General features: G+C 39.9%; 1 protein-coding gene across 1 annotated transcript; it reads left to right on the forward strand.

Annotated features, from left to right (window-relative positions):
* The first annotated feature begins 1,285 nt into the window (after positions 1-1,285).
* On the forward strand, positions 1,286-14,209 carry LOC127578580 (glioma pathogenesis-related protein 1-like). Its single transcript, XM_052030728.1, has 3 exons — positions 1,286-1,464; positions 12,676-12,924; positions 14,168-14,209. The coding sequence occupies exons 1-3, from the start codon at positions 1,303-1,305 to the stop codon at positions 14,207-14,209; spliced, it is 453 nt and encodes a 150-aa protein (XP_051886688.1). The 5' UTR covers positions 1,286-1,302.
* The last annotated feature ends 5,715 nt before the right edge of the window (positions 14,210-19,924 follow it).

Below are 19,924 nucleotides of genomic sequence, written 5' to 3' on the forward strand. Positions count from 1 at the left end.
TACAGGGGTCTGAAGACCTACACCTCAAGGTTCAACAGTTTCTTCCCCACTGCCATCAGGTTCTTGAAATGACTTGAGAAACCCTAATTCTATCTTCGACTATATTTCCCTCAACTTGCACAAGTGTTGTGTTATTTTTGTTTATTTTATTGAGTACTTTATATACGATTTATGTTAATTTAAGTGTATGTAATTTATGTTTGTCATGTCTGTAACATCATGCTGTGCTAATTTACATGGCATTTATACTCTGGGTATGTATGCCCATGACAATAACCTTGAACTTGACAACTTGATTGGGTAACAAAATTGTTCTGTTTAGCAAATGGTGCAACGGCCAGGGAATGGATTGAAACTGGGGGCAAAAGATTTAGGGTGGTAGTGTGCTGAGGAAGAGCTTTCTTTTTGCACAGAGGATTAGTATACAAGTAGAGGTGCTGTAAACAAAATCAAATGTGGTTTTCAAAAGGGAGATGGTTAGGCACATGAAGGTACTCCAGTTGTGATGTAATTATTGTTTTATACAAGTTCAACAAAGCCTTTCTGCTTTTAATTGCCTTTAATTGTGAAACCCAGGATCCCATGTGCTTGCAATATGTCCTGCCACTTTCAAAGATTTAAGTACATTTATAGCTAGGTCTCCACGCACACCTTAGATCCAAACTTCTAGGGAAAAGAACTGTATAGATTCTTTTAGAGGGAGCCAACATAGAGTCGATGGACCAAAAGACCAACAATGTCTGTGCCATGACAAACTTTATTAGATTCCATTCTAAGTCACACACCACCCTGACTTGGAAATACACTGGTGTTCCTCCACTGTTCCTGGATCTAAAGTGTGTAACTCCCTGCCTGTGGGGAGCACCTTCACCAGAAGGGCTGCAATAGTTTAAGGAAGCATATCACCACTATCTTCTCAAGGGGGAAGTACTCCTCAAAGAAGCCATTGATGCTTTGTATATAGAATGAATAGACTTGACAACAGTTTCAATCTATAGAATTAACTGCATTTATAAATGTAAAATAGCCATGTACATATTTTATGAAAAAAAGTTTACCTTTAAAAAGAAAAAAAGGTAGGGATAAGTGCCAGTCTTTCCCAGCAATGCCCACAGCCGGTAAACGAATTTATGTAAAGCACTCTGCATTAGACATCTCTCTACCTGAGTTACCTGTAACAAGGACATCCTGGCTGGGCAACAAGTATGAATAGAGGAGGACGCGTTACGTCACTGAAGCCCCGCCCCTCGGCCATGGGGCGTCACCCGGCCGTAGCCACGTTCACCCGCCGACCCGCTCGCCATGGACTCCTGTGCAGTCGGAGCCCTGTGGCTGCTCTCGCTCTGCTCGCCCGGTTACGCCGTTGACATCGACACCACCGCCGAGTTCGTCAGGCAATGCGTGAACGAGCACAACCGATACCGGTCGTCGGTGTCGCCGGGAGCCGCCAACATGCGCTTCATGGTAACTGCGCCGCGACGACCGGCGGCTCCGGTTCAGGGGGTGGGGGGCGTGAAACGGGAGGAGAGGTGCGACCGGTAGCCCGAGGGGGAAGATCGGTAGGCCCGGCCCGACTGTAGGCTTCTTTACCCCCCCCCCCCCCTTGCTGCCGTTGGCGGGAAGACCCGCACGCACCCGCCGTTGACGGGTAAGGCGGTTTCCCGCGCTTCGCTGTCATTGGCAGGTTAGATCACGTGCCGCCTATCGGACGCTCCTCGCACCTGCCCCAGGTCCTCCCACCACCAATGTCATGGGCATTGACCAAACTCAGCTAGCCCAGCCACATCACCTGCCGTGGCTGCAATCTTGTAATTTATAGTACAATGATTTTATGTCTTTGCACTGTACTGCTGCTGCAAAACAACAGATTTCAAATGATCTAATTCAGTGATAATCTGATTCAGCAAGAGCATAAGCTGGGTCTTCTGCAGAGAGTGAAGGAGCTCCTGATGTTCCAGGGACTCCCCACCGTCTACAAGGCACAAGTCAGGGGTGGGATGGAACGTGAAGAAAACCAAAGTTCAAGTTACTTTATTGTCATTCACCCATATGCTATGAAAACACATGGTGGAACGAAATATCGTTTCCCCCAGACTCGCACAACAGAGGACATACATAAAACAGAAGACATACAATAACCACAGACAAAAAAAATTGTGCAAGTACAAATAGTGCAAAAAACAGTATATACAGAATACAAATTTAGTGCTGAGTTAGTGCAAAACCAAGTTGGATGAAGAAATACAGAACTCAGTGTGTTGCACTAACTGTGCAAACATGTTCAGCAGCAGCCTTGACAATGCTTGTGCAATGCCGGAAATCTGAGATAAAAATAGAAGAACTCAGCAGGTCAAGCAGCATCTGTGGAAGGACAAACAGTTAATGTTTCAGGTCCAAGACGAAATTCTGGCAAAGTGATACACTAACGGTTTCTCTTTTGTTTGATGGAATACTCTCCACTTTCCTTGATCAGTGAACTTGCAGTAACTCTACTAGGCACAAGTCAGAGGTGTATTGGTGTTGGTATTGGTTTATTATTGTCACTTGTACCAAGGTACAGTGAAAAGCTTGTCTTACAAACTGATCGTACAGGTCAATTCATTACACAGTGCAGTTACATTGAGTTAGTACAGAGTGCATTGATGTAGTACAGGTAAAAACAATAACAGTAGAGTAAAGTTTCACAGCTACAGAGAAAGTGCAGTACAATAAGGTGCAAGGTCACAACAAGGTTGATCGTGAGGTCATAGTCCACCTCATTATATAAGGGAACTGTTCAATAGTCTTATCACAGTAGGGTAGAAGTTGTCCTTGAGCTTGGTGGTACATGCCCTCAGTCTCCTGTATCTTCTACCCGATGGAAGAGGAGAGAAGAGAGAATGTCCTGGGTGGGTGGGGTCTTTGATTATGCTGGCTGCTACACCAAGACAACGAGAGGTAAAGACAAAGTCCAAGGAGGGGAGGCTGGTGTCCGTGATGAGCTGGGCTGTGTCCACAACTCTCTGCAGCTTCTTGCGGTCCTGGGCAGAGCAGTTGCCATACCAAGCTGTGATACATCCAGATAGGATGCTTTCTATGGTGCATCGGTAAAAGTTGGTGAGAGTCAAAGGGGACAAACCAAATTTCTTTAGCCTCCTGAGGAAGTAGAGGTGCTGGTGAGCTTTCTTGGCCATGGCATCTACGTGATTTGACCAGGATAGGCTGTAGGTGATGTTCACTCCCTGGAACTTGAAGCTCTCAACCCTCTCGACCTCAGCACCATTGATGTAGACAGGTGCATGTACACTGCCCCCTTTCCTGAGGTTAATGACCAGTTCTTTTGTTTTATTGACATTGAGAGAAAGGTTGTGGAATAATGCTCCAATTTCTTTGTTCAGTGAATTTCCAACAACTAGTAGATGCGGGTACAATTTAGAACATTTAGAAGACATTTGGACAGGTTCATGGATAGAAAAACTTTAGAGGGATAAGGGCCAAATACAGGCATAGGGGACTGGCTCAGGAAGGCAACTTCATCAGCATGGACAAGTTGGGCCAAAGGGGCTGGTTCCATGCTGTATAACTATGACTAACTCTACTAGACACAAGTCAGGGGTGTGATGGAATATCCTCCATTTGGCGAGATGTGTGCACCTCCAGCAACTTTCAAGGAGGAAGCAGCCCACTTGATTAGCACCCCATCAACCTCCAAAATATCACTGACGTCCAGTACCTGCGGTGTGTACCATTTATAAAATTCACTTCTAAGCACCTCCTTAACCCACAGCTCTACCACCAAAAGCACATGGGCAGCAGACTTATGGGAACACCACCACCCATAGGTTCTCCTCCAAGTTGCACACTTGGAAATGTATTACAGATCTTCCCTCGTCTGAATCCAGAAACATATCAACGGCATTGTGGGAGCACTTCTCCAGAAGAATTTCAGCAATTCAATGCAGGGACTATGGGCAAGTAGCAACTGGAAATAAATGTTGGTCTTGAAAATGATGCCTAGTTCCTGGGAAAAAAATAATGAAAAAATTGAACAAAAGTCAATAGGTGTGCAACAAGAGATGTGTGCAAAAAGAAGATGGATTTTAGTCTGTGCTAGGAATTTAGATATAGTAGCTTGGTACTATAAAGTACAAAAGGAAATAAAGTTACCTGTGCCCTTTTTTAAAGAGCTGCTCACACTCCCCTCGCCTGGGTCACTTAGCCTCTTCTCGCCAAAGCCTGAACCCCCAAACACTGAACCACTCCAACAATAGCCACTCTACTTAACCCTAGCTTCTTTTTATTGGCTGCTGCCTCTTAGCTAATTAGCCAATTATTACTAACAATATGCAAGTGTGCCCCTTTAAGGGTGCTGCTCACTGAAAAAGAACACCAAGTACAGAGACTTATCTCTTTTGAAAACTCCCACCTCTCGTTTCAAGTCCTGGCTCATGCTCATGCTCCCAGCTCCGGCCAATCTTGTTAGAGGAGATCTGGAAATCCCATTTACCAGCTGCCTGTTTTGCCAAGTGTTACGGACTCAGTGAAAGTCCCTTTAAGATAGAGAGTGTGTGTGTATGTGTGTGTGGGGCGTGCTTACATCAATAGAAGATAAAGGACGTAATGATGTTGTTGAAGAGGTTAGAAGAAGAAGAAGGAGAGAGAGAGAAGGGAGAGAGACACACCAGCCTGCTTGTTTTCTCTATCGATGGATGAGAAACAATAACTGTGTTTGCCACTGAAATCCATGTATGGAAGTTGGAAGTAATCCGGTGGAGTTCACTTTGTTGCTGACCTGTAGAAGGAAACAGGTATTTGTGTGTGGACGACCACGGTTCGGATGCTTTTCGGGGTGAGGAAGTCACTACCGAGTAAACACTGGAGTGTCGTTTGGGTTCCATCGTGGAACATTTGGATTTCGTATGTACTCTCTCTATGTTTTTCTACATCTACATCTTATCTTCAGACAACGGTGGTTGTTGAAGAAGCCCTTGCTCATGTTTCACCTTATGGCTTGCGGAACTGAACTTTAAGAACCATTCCGGAACTGGGAGTTTTGGACTTTGTCACACACACACACGACGAGTTTAGTTTTGGGGTTAACGTTCAAGGTTTAACATTTTTGAATTCTAACATAATAACATTTTTACTTTTATTTTACGTATTATCATAAGTAGTGATTAATAAAATAGTTTTTAACACTGAATCATGCTCAGTGTGTTTCTTTTGTTGCTGGTTCGTGACAAAATTGGGGGCTCGTCCGGGATAGTTCCCAAGGTTAACGAGATTCGTCCGGGATCCAATCCAAAGATTAACGAGTGTCGTCTGGGATCGTTCCCCAGATTGACAAGATTTGTCCGGGATTCAATCCAAAGATTTTTGAGGAAGGTCTGATAAATTCTTTTTAATTGGCTTGTGTGTGTGGAAACCAGCAGCAATGGATATTAAGGCATTTTTGGAGTCACCAACCCAAAAGGGATTGGAGGTGGCGAAAAAGGATGATCTGATAAAGATTGCTACAAGGTTAAACCTTACAGAAGTAAAGCAGTCTATGAGAAAGGCAGATATTCAGAGACTGATAGCTGGCCATTATGTGGAAAAGAAGGTGTTTGAGAAGGAAGTGTTAAAACAGTTTCCTGGCAGTGAAATAGCAATTTCTGAGGCACAGGTGCAGCTGGCAAAGATAGAGGCTGAACGAGAACAAACCCAGTTAAAGATAGAGGCCGAGCGAGAGAAATTAGAGGCCGAACAAAAGATAACTCAGATGAAGATAGAGGCTGATCTAGCAATGAAGCAGATGGAATTGAAGAGGATGGAGCTGGATAGTGAGGAGAAGGAAAAACAGAGGCAGCGTGAGTTACAAATGAAGCGTAGGAGTTTGGAATCTGATTCTGAAGATGATTTTTCAGCCAGCAGGGAGGTTCGATTAGTCTATCCTTTTGAAGAAGATCAGGTTGATCAGTATTTCCAACATTTTGAAAAGGTTGCTGTGAGTTCAAACTGGCCAAGGAGAGGATGGGCTCTTATGGTACAGAGTGTGATTAAAGGTAAAGCTCAAAAAGCTTATTCTGCTTTGTCTGCTGAGGATGCAGCTGATTATACCAAGGTAAAACAAGCTATTTTGAAGGCCTATGAATTGGTACCTGAGGCTTATAGACAAAAATTCAGAGATTTGAGGAAATCTGCAGATCAGACTTATATGGAATTTGCCAATGGAAAGAGAATATGTTTTGAACGATGGTGCCTGGCTAAAAATGTAGATGGGGATTTTGATAAATTGAAAGAATTGATACTAGTGGAAGACTTTAAAAGATGTGTTCCAGCTGAATTAACAACATATTTAAATGAAAAGGGAGTGGAAATTTTACAAGAAACTGCTAGGTTGGCAGACATTTATGCTTTAACCCATAAATCCAAATGGGGACAACCTAAAACCTTTCAAAAGAGTTATAAGGACAATCCAGGTAAACCGGAGATTAAATTGGGAGGTAATCAAAAAGGAAAGGATGAAAAGAAGCCAGTGCTGGAGAAACCTGTTGAGCGTACTTGTTATTACTGTAAGAAACCTGGCCATGTGATAGCTAATTGTGCCCTTTTGAAGAAAAGGAAGGAAGCTGTGCCCAATGCTTGCTTTCAGGCAATTAAAAATCAAAAAGGTTTAGGAGATGCTGTTAAAGATCAGTCCTTGCAAGAGGGAAAAGCGGAAAAGTTGGAGGAGGTGAGAAAAGAATTCCGTTCGTATGTATCAGAGGGTTTTGTTTCACTGAATGATGAGTCACCCCAGGTGCCAGTGAAAATTCTTAGAGATACTGGGGCTAGTCAATCTCTCTTGCTGGACAGTGTTTTAAATTTTGGTGAAGAAAGTGACACTGGTGAAGTAAATCTAGTACGAGGCGTTACAGGTGACACCATGTCTGTCCCTTTTCACAGGGTGATTTTAAAGTCAAAGTTCGTAGAAGGACCAGTCGAGATAGGGATAAGCCCTAGTTTGCCAGTGGAAGGAGTTTCTTTGTTATTAGGAAATGACCTTGCGGATGGAGAAATTGTTCCTGTGGTACGGTTAGCAGCCAAACCAAGGATTGATGAGTCTGAGAATGATCCAGATGTTTACCCATCATGTGCGGTGACTCGAGCTAGAGCTAAAGAATTAGCCAAGACAGACAGTCCGGTGCAGTCTGATGTAGTTCCTTGTGACAGTCCTAAACAGGAAGAAAATTATGATGCCTTATCTGAGACTTTTCTGTCTTCACTGGAGGATCAACATCCTTGTAGGGAGCCTGAATTTAAAGATTTGTCTTTGTCGAGGAAGGATTTTATGGTGGAACAGACAAAGGACCCTGAGTTGACAGAATTGAAAGAAAAAGCACTCTCATGTGAGGAGATTGAAAAAGTGCCAATTGGATACTATGTCAAAAATGGAGTGTTAATGAGGAAATGGAGACCTCCTCATGTTCCTGTTACTGAGGAATGGGAAGTTATTCATCAGGTTGTTGTTCCAAAAATTTATAGGGATGAGATTTTAAACCTGGCCCATAGTATGCCTTTGGGTGGTCATTTTGGTGTGAATAAAACTGTAGGGAAGATCTTGAAACAATTCTATTGGCCTGGTTTGAGAAAAGATGTGGTGATGTTTTGTCGAACCTGCCACACATGTCAGATGGTAGGTAAACCAAATCAAAAACCCCCTGTGGCTCCTTTGAAGCCAATTCCTGCTTTTGGGGAGCCCTTTTCGAAGGTGATTGTGGACTGTGTTGGCCCCTTACCAAAGTCTAAGACTGGAAATCAGTATTTGTTAACCATCATGTGTGCCACTTCTAGATTTCCAGAGGCAATACCCCTTAGAAATATTAAGGCCAAGACGGTGTCAAAGGCTCTTGTAAAATTTTTTACCTTGTTTGGTTTGCCAAAAGAAATCCAATCTGATCAAGGTAGTAATTTTATGTCAAAAATTTTTCAACAAATAGTCTATGAGCTGGGAGCAAAGCAGATTGTGTCATCTGCATATCACCCAGAATCTCAAGGAGCTCTGGAGAGATTTCATTCTACTCTCAAAAATATGCTGAAGACTTATTGCTTTGAAAACACCAAGGATTGGGACGAAGGTATCCATTTACTTTTGTTTGCCGTTAGAGAATCAATCCAGGAGTCAATAGGATTTAGTCCGTTTGAGCTTGTATTTGGACATAGGGTGAGAGGACCTTTGGAGTTGTTGAGAGAGCAATGGGTTAATGAGGAAGTGCACTTGAGTCTGTTGGACTATGTCCAAAAATTTAAAACTCGGTTGGAGAGAGTCTGCCAGCTAGCGAGAGAGAATTTGAAAACCAGCCAGATAAGAATGAAGACATATTTTGATAGACGTGCTCGGCCTAGGACATTTGCAGTGGGGCAAAAGGTGTTGGTATTTTTCCCTAGCCAAAATAATCCCTTGCAATCTCGTTTTTCTGGACCCTATGTTATTGAATCTCGAGTGACTGATCTAACATATATAATCAAAACACCAGATAGACGCAAGAAAACACAACTCTGTCATGTAAATATGCTAAAACCTTATTATGAGAGGGATTCAGTTGTGGCCTTGGTGGATGATGTAAAGGTTGTTTCTAGAATGCCTGATGTTGATGTTGAGGAAGGCCAATTTAGACCAAATATTGTTCCATCGAAACTAAAAAACCAAAATATCCTAAGGAACCTTGAAATGAAGTTGGACCATTTACAAGTTTCACAAAAACAACAGATGAGAGAATTAATTTTAAAATTTAAAAATCTGTTCCCAGATGTTCCAAACAGAACATCGATAATTACCCATGATGTTGATGTTGGGGATGCAAAACCAATCAAACAACACCCATATCGAATGAATGTGGAAAAAAGTAAACTTGTTGATCAGGAAATAAAATACATGTTGGAAAATGATATTATTAGACATTCTACTTCAAATTGGAGTTCGCCCTGTGTTATTGTACCTAAACCTGATGGAACTGTTAGATTTTGCACAGATTACAGGAAAGTGAATGCTGTAACAAAGTCAGATGCTTACCCTATTCCTAGGGTGGATGATTGCATAGACAGAGTGGGAAAGGCAAAATTTCTTACAAAGATTGACCTATTAAAAGGGTACTGGTGTGTTCCATTAACAGATAGAGGAAGGGAGATTTCAGCCTTTGTAACCCCTTCTGGATTGTATGAATACAATGTTTTGCCATTTGGAATGAAAAATGCTCCAGCAACATTTCAAAGAATGATTAATTCAGTGATTCATGGGTTAAAACATACAGATGCCTACATTGACGACTTAGTGACTGGGAATGATACTTGGGAAGATCACATCTCTGCGTTAGAAAGGTTGTTTGAAAGACTTTCCAAGGCTAACCTTACAGTTAACTTGGCTAAAAGTGAATTTGGCCATGCCACTGTGACGTATCTTGGTTATGTTGTAGGTCAAGGCAAGCAAGCTCCTGTTCAGGCAAAAGTTCAAGCAATATCTGAGTTCCCTATTCCCACAGGTACGAGGACTGTTAGAAGATTTTTGGGAATGGTTGGATATTACCGAAAATTTTGTAAAAATTTTGCTGATATTGCTCTTCCCCTAACTAATCTTCTGAAGAAGGGAGTAAAGTTTGTTTGGACAGATTCTTGTCAAGAAGCATTTGAGAAGCTGAAAGCCATTTTATGCTACCATCCTGTGCTCAAAACACCTGACTTTGAAAAGCCATTTTCATTAGCAGTAGATGCCAGTGATGAAGCTGCAGAAGCTGTGTTGTTGCAGAAGGGTGACCTTGATGATATTGACCATCCTGTAGCTTACTTTTCAAAGAAATTTAATGAGCATCAAAAGAATTATTCCACCATAGAGAAAGAATTACTGTCGCTTGTTTTAGCCTTGCAACATTTCAGTGTATATGTTTGCACTGCTCAGAAACCATTGACTGTATATACAGATCATAACCCATTGGTGTTTCTGAGCCGAGTCGAAAACAAGAACAGAAGGCTGTTAAACTGGAGTTTAATTTTGCAAGAGTTTGATCTCATGATAACTCACATTAAAGGCAAAGATAATGTGATTGCTGATTGTCTTTCTCGATGTTAAATGGGAAACATGTATCTGTACTAATCTGATAGTCTGTAGTTGTGTAGCATGATAATTATTAAAATTACTAACTGTATGCGCAGTTAAAATTTTCTTGGGAAAATTTTTTTTTAGGTGGGAGGTGTTACGGACTCAGTGAAAGTCCCTTTAAGATAGAGAGTGTGTGTGTATGTGTGTGTGGGGCGTGCTTACGTCAATAGAAGATAAAGGACGTAATGATGTTGTTGAAGAGGTTAGAAGAAGAAGGAGAGAGAGAGAGAAGGGAGAGAGACACCAGCCTGCTTGTTTTCTCTATCGATGGATGAGAAACAATAACTGTGTTTGCCACTGAAATCCATGTATGGAAGTTGGAAGTAATCCGGTGGAGTTCACTTTGTTGCTGACCTGTAGAAGGAAACAGGTATTTGTGTGTGGACGACCACGGTTCGGATGCTTTTCGGGGTGAGGAAGTCACTACCAAGTAAACACTGGAGTGTCGTTTGGGTTCCATCGTGGATCATTTGGATTTCATATGTACTCTCTCTATGTTTTTCTACATCTACATCTTATCTTCAGACAACGGTGGTTGTTGAAGAAGCCCTTGCTCATGTTTCACCTTATGGCTTGCGGAACTGAACTTTAAGAACCATTCCGGAACTGGGAGTTTTGGACTTTGTCACACACACACACGACGAGTTTAGTTTTGGGGTTAACGTTCAAGGTTTAACATTTTTGAATTCTAACATACTAACATTTTTACTTTTATTTTACGTATTATCATAAGTAGTGATTAATAAAATAGTTTTTAACACTGAATCATGCTCAGTGTGTTTCTTTTGTTGCTGGTTCGTGACACAAGAAACTCTAAGAAATATTTAAATATTTTTGATTCAGTGTTTGATCATACTGTCATCTGCAAGAGAGGATGTGTGGAAAATGTATTTATATTTCATATTTACTCGCAATGTAGAAGGAGGCTATTCAGCTTATTGAGTCTATACTGGATCACAAAGCAATCCCATCCCCCCACTGAAACGTATTCTCCTCACATTCCCATCTACTCCCCCAAGATTCCACCACTTACCTACATGAGGGGTAATTTACAGAAGAGAATTTATCAATCTGCACATCTTTGGGATGTGGAAGGAACGAGAATATGAAGGGAAAACCCACATGGTCATAGGGAGAATGTGCAAACTCAGAAGAGAAAGCACCAGAGGGCAGGATTGAATCCAGATCACTTTCTTTCGATCCACCACTGAATCCAGTTCCTTTTGATCCACTACTGTGATATTAAAATATAAACAGAAAATATCAGAAATACTCCGCAGATCAAGCAACTTCTGTGAAGAGAGAAATAGAGTTAACATTTCGGATAATAACCTTTTACCAATAAAAGATTCTTCTCTACATTACATGACTACAAATCGTTTGGGTAATATTTTAGAAATATAAATCCATAAATTCCTCTCCTGGGGCAGTAAAGCTTGCATCATTTTAGATGCAGTTCTTTGCTTTACAATTTCAGAAATTGTTTCTTCTGCAAAGGACACTGCAGCAGAGGCTGCAGGGATGTAAATGAAAGTATCCCAGAGCTGGAAATTCACAAAACTAGAAATGTAGATCCAGCACGTTATATTCCATGTTGAATCCTCAAGTCAAAAGGTTGTGAAATGTTTGAATGATGCACTAAAAGAGAATATATGGATGTTATGACTCCTAATTCACATAAAAAAGCATTATTCAGAACACAGAAAATTTTTAAATTATTATACTATATTTACCTTTGTTGGAAAATATATGAACTTTAAAGTATGAAAGTTTGGAGAATAAAAACTGGTTTGTTGCCACACATGTTAGCAATTGACACTAAAAGGGTATGCATATTACAATATGACAGTATTTTTGTTTATTAAAAAATAAAATTGCTCTGCCACTATTGCTTATTTCTCAACATTAATAGATTATTTTGATTTGTTTTTGATTTAAATTAATATCTTCATAATGAAACCCAATACTAATAAGCTCCATATACCACAGTTTTGCCCACTCACTTCATCTGTTTCTGTTCCTTTGTTTCTTCATTCACCCATCCACACAACTTCCAACTTAGTCATCCATAAGCAACCCTCTTTGTTGAATAAATTCTTGGAGAAACATTTGCAAGGCTACGAATATAGGCCACGAGCAGGGTGAGCTTGTCTGTGGTGTATTCTATGATTCTCTGAAAATCTGAGGTTCCATTACTGATTGTGGAACATTTACAGCACATGAGGAATTTAAGAGCTTACATTATGAAGATAGATTCTCAGAGGTTTCTGGCCATGTGGTGTAGAGAAGATTTTCCATTTAAATTAGTGGGATGATTAAAACAAAGAAAAATTGGATAACTATCTTCTTTGTTGATGGTAAGCTCAATCATTAAAATCTTGCGGCTGTTGGCCAGAAAGCTGTTGAAATTTTCACTATTGCATAATGGTGTAATGGAAAAAGCAAAGCCACGTTAAAAATAAGAGTGACGATTGTATTATTTTTGATAACATGCAGAATGAGAATGCCAAGATAATAACATTAATTATATTTGATATGAAATGGTGTTACATATATGTAACTTTATTTTCTCACAAATCTAGAGCTGGGATGCAGGACTTGCTAAAACTGCCAAAGCATGGAGCAAGACATGCAAGTTCAAAAACAATCCATTTCTGAAAATCAAAGGAAAGGGCCATCCATATTTTGAAAGCATAGGAGAAAACCTCTATGTTGTATCAGGCAATTTTTCTGTGGTGGAAGCTATTAAAGAATGGAATGCAGAAGGCAGTCATTTTGATTATGACAAAAACACATGCTTGAAGAATCAAAAGTGTGACCGTTTCACCCAGGTAATCCTTACCTTTCTGTCCATTATGCTTCCTCCCTGCTCAAGATATTATTTGTCATACATTTAGTACTAATCAAGGGGATATGCAGTATAAATTATTATCTCTTATATATTACTCTTGGGTAAATTGGGATGAGGTGTGAACTGGGTGATAAATATCTCCTTGTAAAGGTGAATATCTTTAAGAACATAAGAAATAGAAACAGGAGTAAATCGTACAGTCCCTTAAACCTGCTCACAAGGTTATAGTTGTGTATCTTGTCTCCTTTGATTCCTCTGTACTAAAAATCTATCCAACTCAGACTTAAATACATTTAATATCTGGACACCATACCTTAGAAGTAAAGAATTCTACAGCACTTTTCATAAAGAAATTTCTCTTCAAAAGCTCTTCCTTTGTACTGAGACTGTGCTTGCAATTCTTTATTCTGTAAAGGATTTTGTGTCCAGTGATGAAAATTGTCAAAAGAAATGCTTGATGTAGGAGTAACATTGCAGCAATTTGAATAAGCTTGAATATAATAGTTTCTGGTTATGAAGTACACACATCATAATTCGCATTATAAGTAACCCAGAAAATATGACTTCAAATAATCTATTTATTTAATGAACACTAGTGGCATGGATGATGTTGGAAATGATGCAAGGCGCTTTACTAAAACTAAATATACATTTCAGTATTCATTTATAGGATTTGGGTGTGGAAAGCAAGGGTACATTTATTGTCTTTTCCTAATTGTCTTCAAGAAGATGGTGGTAGGCTGTGCTGTTGGAGAATCCCAGTATTTAGACACAGTGATGATGCAATTCTGCCTATACATTCCCAAGGCAGGACAATGTGTAACCTCAAGGAGTCATACAGCCCAGAAACAGATCTTTCAGCCCACTGTGTCCGTGCCAAACATCATACATCCATTTACCCTAATCCGTCACTAACCTCCACATTCTCATTAACTACTCCCAGATCCTACATTCACTTGCACTATTGAGGCAATCTAACGTGGCCAATTGCAACCTGAATATCTTTGGAATGTGAGAAGAAGCCGGAGCACCTGGGGGAAACCCACACAGCCATAGGAAGAACATACAAACTCCACACTGACAGCATCAGAGGTCAGAACTGAACCTGGGTCACTGAAGCTACAAGGCAGCCGTGCTACTAGCTGCAGCACTGTGCTGCTCCCACTTGGAAGGGAACCTAAAGGTGATCATGTTCCCATGTGCTTGCTACTCTTCTCTTTCAGATGCTAGAAATCATGGGTACTGAAATAATAGTGTACGTTTAGATCGAACAACTTGGTGCCTACCAAACAGGTGGTGTTCTGGATGATGTTCAGCTTCTTGTGTGCTGCTGGAGCTGGAGTCATCCATGCAAGTGGAGAGAATTCCACCACATCCTTGATTTGTGCCTTGTAGATGGTGGAAAGGCATTTGGAGAGTTGTTGTGAGTCACTTGCTGATCTAGCTTGTAACTTGCTTGATGGTGGTGGACTTGGTGAAGGTAAAGCCATTGTACCTCAAAAAGAGATTACTGAACTCATATTAGAGATGGTCATTATCTGGTTCTTGCACGCCATGAATGCTACTTGTTCATTATCAGCCCATGCCTAAATGTTCAGGTCTTACTACGGTGAGGTACAGAAAGCTTTATTATCTGTGGAAATGCAAATGGAATGGAAAAGGAACATTTATAATCATCAAAAAAGATCCCATATCTTTCCTTGTAATGGAGGAAAGATCATTGATGAAGCATCTGAAGATAATTGCACATAGGAAACTGAGTAAATGCCCTTGGGCTGAAGTAATTGACTTCCAACAATTACAATCATCTTCTTTTGCATTCAGTGTGTTTCCAACCAGCGAATACTTTTCCCTTGATTCCCATTGACTTCCATTGTATTTATTCAAGTCCTTGATGTAATACTTGTTCAAATACTATCTTGATGTGAAGGCCAGTAACTCTTACTTCACTTTGGGATTAAATTCCTTTGTGATGTTTGGAGGAAAACTGTAAGAGGTTTAGAGCTGAGCAATCCAGGTGAAACCCAAACTGGACATCAATAATCAGGTTATTGGTGAGTAAATGCCACCTTCCATCATTTTGCTATTGATTGAGAACAGAATGATGTAGTTATAAGTAACTTGGCTGGATTTGTCCTAGACAAGCCAAACATGGGCGAATTTCCATTTGAAGGGTAGATATAAAAATTATAACTACTGGAACCACTTGATTGGAGGCATGGTTGGTTCTGGATCGTAGGTCTTCAGCATCACAGATAGCACGTTGCCAGTTCCTGTGGCCTTCACTGCTCTTATTCATTCCTTTGTATTATGTAGAGTGAATTAACTTATCTGAAGACCGGCTTTTGTAATGGTGGAACCTCAGGAGCAGGCTAAGATGGATAACCCATTCTATACTTCTAACTGAAACTGAAAATAGTAGCAAATGATTCAGTATCATCATTGGCACTTGAGTGTTGGGCTCAGCTACTGTTGATGATGGTGATGGTTCTTCAAGCCTCCTCCTCCTCCTGTTTAGTGGATGACCACCATTCATGACTGGATGTGTCAGCATTGCCAGCACTTTGATATGATGCTGTTTGTAGGATTGCCTAGCTATGTTTTTTTTACATACTGTTTAGCGTGCTTGTAGTTGTGTTGTTCCTTCATGGTTATTTTCTGCCCCATTCCTACCCCCTGCTCCCCCTGGCTCCCCAAACCCCCTCAGTATTTTTAATCAACTGAAATGGGATTTGAACAATTAGCAGGATTCTTAGTCTAGCAATCTAATCATATGCCACCATTCCTCCAATACTGCTATGACAAAGCAGTTGGTAATTTGAATCTGCAACTGACCAGGCAAAAGCACACCTGATCATCTTTTAGACACACTGGGTTAAACCTTGACTTTGTGCAATAATGTAAAATCAGTATGAAGGAGGTAACTTCTGTTTACTAATAGTGAATTATTGATGGCAAATAGAGTAGCTACATTTTGACGGCTTATTCATCCTGTTTGTAGTCATGGTAGACATCTTCCCACTATATCTGTTTTCACTACAGACCTCGAGTCCTTTTTAAATAAGCTAATTCCAGTTAACTGCTTTCTCACCGTGTTTCTCCACAGAAATACACCTGTAACCTCACCTGGTAATTTGTTTCATCAACTTATCATCTGTTGGAAAAGAAAGTATGCTAGACTTCCCTTTGTACATAATTTTAAAATTTCATTATAACTTGTGTCCCTCACACTCGAATCCCCATCAAGAACTTGCCTGAATCAGCTCCCTGTTGTGTTTATTATCATAAAAACTTGAGTTCAGACAGTCACTGCAAAGTTTCTGCTCAGTTATCATTACCTAGAATTACCTTCACTGCTTGTCTGGATCAGCTCAAAGCAATAGCATATTTCTATAATTAAGTGACTGGAACTGCACAGTTAATTCAAGAAAGTCACTGACCACTGCTTCCCACAGCAAACTCATTCCACTCTGCCTAATGTCCTTGGATAATCCAGGACTTAATTTGTGTTTCAACACTCGACTTGAGAAGTGCTACTTGTTCCTTTGAAGTTTAAATGATCGATAAAATTCCTTTCCTGATCTTTACATCTCTGAATGCTTTGTACAAATTGTACAATAGATTTCACGTTACATCTGTATATTTATACAGGCTAATTTAGTGCAGTGCCAGTTCTACTTTTACTTTTTTAATATTGTTGAGGGAATTAAATGGAGACAATGCAGTGGTGGATCTTTGGGGGATTTTGCCAAAGAAGAAGCTGGCCAAATTTTCATTCAAGTTTCACTTCAGCTAAACCTTTAGAGACTTTGAATCTCCTCATCCTGAGTTGTGATGCATGAATTTTACTTTCATCTAAGGTGGGCTTCTAGAGCTGGATTCATTGTCTTTGCTGCCAATCTGATTCATTTTCCTTCAAGGTGTCAATATTACACATACAGGATGGGTTTGCTATTACTGAGGAAAACAAATTCAGAGCTGCACTATTTGAAAGGACACAGGTGTATGTGGAGACCAGCAAACAATAATGGAAATATTTCAGATAATGAAACATCCTCCATTTTAACCAGCTGGAAATAATCCTAGATTCACTGATGTATCTATGGAGATCTTGTTGATTGAAATGAGGAACCGAAAATCAGTGCTCTCAGAAAGTGAAGGTAGAAAGATTCAAAAAAGACTGGTTCACTCTGTACCGAGGAAGATGGTAACGGCAGTCAGTCCAACTCTCATTACATCAAGAACTTCCATGTGGTTTTGAAAGAGGCTCTTTGACTCCAAGAATAACTACGGTAAATATGGCTACTGATACCACTGCACGTCTTCTAATGCTCATGCAGCCTTCATTCACTTTTTTGTACTCTTTCTCATAGCACTCATGTATCAAAAAGAATTATTAATGCAAAGAGAAAGCTCAGAAATCATTCAAGCAGCGTCTAATTGCAAGCCATACTGAACCTACATAACCTTTCCAAAAGGTTTTTTCTGAACTCTTAAAGGGACAATGTGGCTGCTGCTCCCATAATTGTAAGGTAAGTGTCCATTTCACTCTTGTGCTTTGAACATTATCTTGCCTTCTTCCAAATCAAACGTTTACCCATGACTGCCACACAAGAAAGGCAACAGAGGAGAGGAAATGTCATCCACAGCTGAGTCTGACTGAAAAGAAAACTTAAGAGAGTGTAAGGAGAGACTGTGGGAGATGGTAAAGTTGGAAACTAGGTGGCAACAGGTTGATAGAAGCTAGGCAGTATATAGTTTATATAATATCTACATATGCTTTCTCAAAGTATTGTGTCTTTGTATACAGTGCCATTTCTTCAACAGCAAATGTCATTATATGCATGCCAAATAACAGCTCGGTGCCTTGCATCACAGTAGCGTCCAGGTGAAGAGGCTAACAGTTCCATAGGCATGTTGTGCTAAATCATATAACTCTTTAATGCATTCGACCAATTCACATTCTTTTTGGCAGATTTACCAGTTAGAAGGTTGAATCACTAAATGGTACTAAAATGCTTCATATTGGAAGAGAGGTCTTGTGACAGTTCTCCGCAGAGGTTAGGTTCATGGATAGGAAAGGTTTAGAGGGATATGTTTCTGCACGATATAACTCTATGACCTCAACACATATATCTTAAGGTGCTGGGAACAGTTCCTTAGCAAGTGGTTGACTTCTGAAGAAGCAGCTAAAAGTGTTGATATTGTTGCTTTGAACAGAATACCTTCACAGGGCTGGCATGAATTAGTATGGAGCATTTTGTCTACAATGACTAGCCAGCAGTTCAGGACATGCCCTCCACCCATAAATGGTAAAAAGTGGCTAGAGATATTTTCCAAAGAGTGGCATTGAATCTGCTTTCTTAAAGCACCTTCCAGTCCCTAGAAATGAGGGAACTTAAGATGTTATCCCGTTGCAAACCCTTTGAACATTTTCTTGTCAAAAAGAACCAAAGGCAGTTAATGCAAATTACGTGAAATGGTTCCTTAGAGATAGAAGCGAACATTTATGTGTGCAGATTAAAATCTCATAAAAGAGAAAATGTGCCATCTAATTACCACATTGGATGACTTATTTATAAAATTTAATCTTCATTTCAAGAACATTGAGTCATCTTTACTTCTTTTCTAGCTTATATGGGGAGATACTTATAAGATTGGCTGTGGTGCTTATCATTGTCCAAAACAGATTGAAGATTCTAAAGTAACAAAAGGAGTAATTTTTGTCTGTAATTATGCACCAAGGTGAGTTTTTTTATTTTATTGTTTGAAATGCCGTGCTTACAATGTTCAATTTTATGAATATGTTCACTTTTATGAATAATCAAAGAGTTTAATGATTAATCTGATGCAACAATGGAGCAATTGATTGATTACTGGTTGGAAAATGTTGTTATCATGAATAGTTGTAGCACTTGGGTAGCAAACAATGTTATACGTGGTAAAAATAAAAAATTACAGGAGTTGTTGGAAAATGTCATGCCACAGTCCTTCATTGGCCTTGGTCACTGTGCTGCACACAACTTGTAGAATTAATTTCCTTTTTGTACTGTCTTCACTGTAATGTGTCATAACCATTATTCAAATGTAAACACAGCAAATGTTCAGTCACAGATGGGAACTTAAATCCACCACTTCTATTAACATATCCAAATTAATGATGACAGACACATATATACATGAAAATAGGCCCTTCAGCGCAACTCATTCATGACAATCAAGATGCTCATCTATGCTAATCCCATTTGCCTGTGTTTGGTCCTTATACTTCTTGTGGTGACCCTAGTTATTTATTCCTAACAAATTTTGCAAAGGGTCATCAAGACATTTTCCTTAGAACATCCACTTTGCTGCCAACAACAAAATATCAGGACAATGCAAGGCATTGATCATAAAAAGCATTAATTCTGCTTCAAAGCTTTGAAAATGTATATCATCCTAGATTCCCAATAGGAATAAAATCTCTTCTCATTATTTCCATTTCTGAGCTACAGTATAATTGTGTTTATCTTGTCTGTAGTACAATAGTTTTTTCTGCACCATCATGTCTCTATGCCATGCATTGGCTTTTTCAAATACAATCCAAAATATTAATCAACAATACAAAAAAATAGAAGCGGGGTAGCCCACCATTCAATATGATCATAGCTGATCTATGCTGGCCTCAATTCCTCTTCTGTGCCAGTTCCCCATAACCCTCAAATCCTTGATCTTTCAAATATTCATTTCTACTTTAAATATACCTAATGATCTGACCTCTACCACCTTCAGGGACAGACAATTACAGAGATTCACTAACTTCTGAAAGAACCAAGTTTTATGCACCTCAGTTTTAAATGACTGGCCCCTTGTTTTCCAGGTATGTCCCCCCTTACAGATGCTGGGAATCTGAAATTAAAGGGAAAAATTGCTGAAGATACCACCAGAGATGCTACCTGACCTGCTGAGTATATCTAGCATTTCTTTTTTTAGCAGGTGTT

The sequence above is a fragment of the Pristis pectinata genome, chromosome 15, assembly GCF_009764475.1.
Source record: "Pristis pectinata isolate sPriPec2 chromosome 15, sPriPec2.1.pri, whole genome shotgun sequence".
In the NCBI taxonomy this organism is placed as follows: domain Eukaryota; kingdom Metazoa; phylum Chordata; class Chondrichthyes; order Rhinopristiformes; family Pristidae; genus Pristis; species Pristis pectinata.

Excerpts from the sequence above, each read along its gene's own strand:
- LOC127578580 (XM_052030728.1), top strand. The coding sequence starts at position 1,303 with ATGGACTCCTGTGCAGTCGGAGCCCTGTGGCTGCTCTCGCTCTGCTCG. Across the intron at positions 1,465-12,675 it reads CCGCCAACATGCGCTTCATG|AGCTGGGATGCAGGACTTGC; the intron begins GTAACTGCGCCG and ends TCACAAATCTAG. Across the intron at positions 12,925-14,167 it reads AGTGTGACCGTTTCACCCAG|ATGCTAGAAATCATGGGTAC; the intron begins GTAATCCTTACC and ends CTTCTCTTTCAG.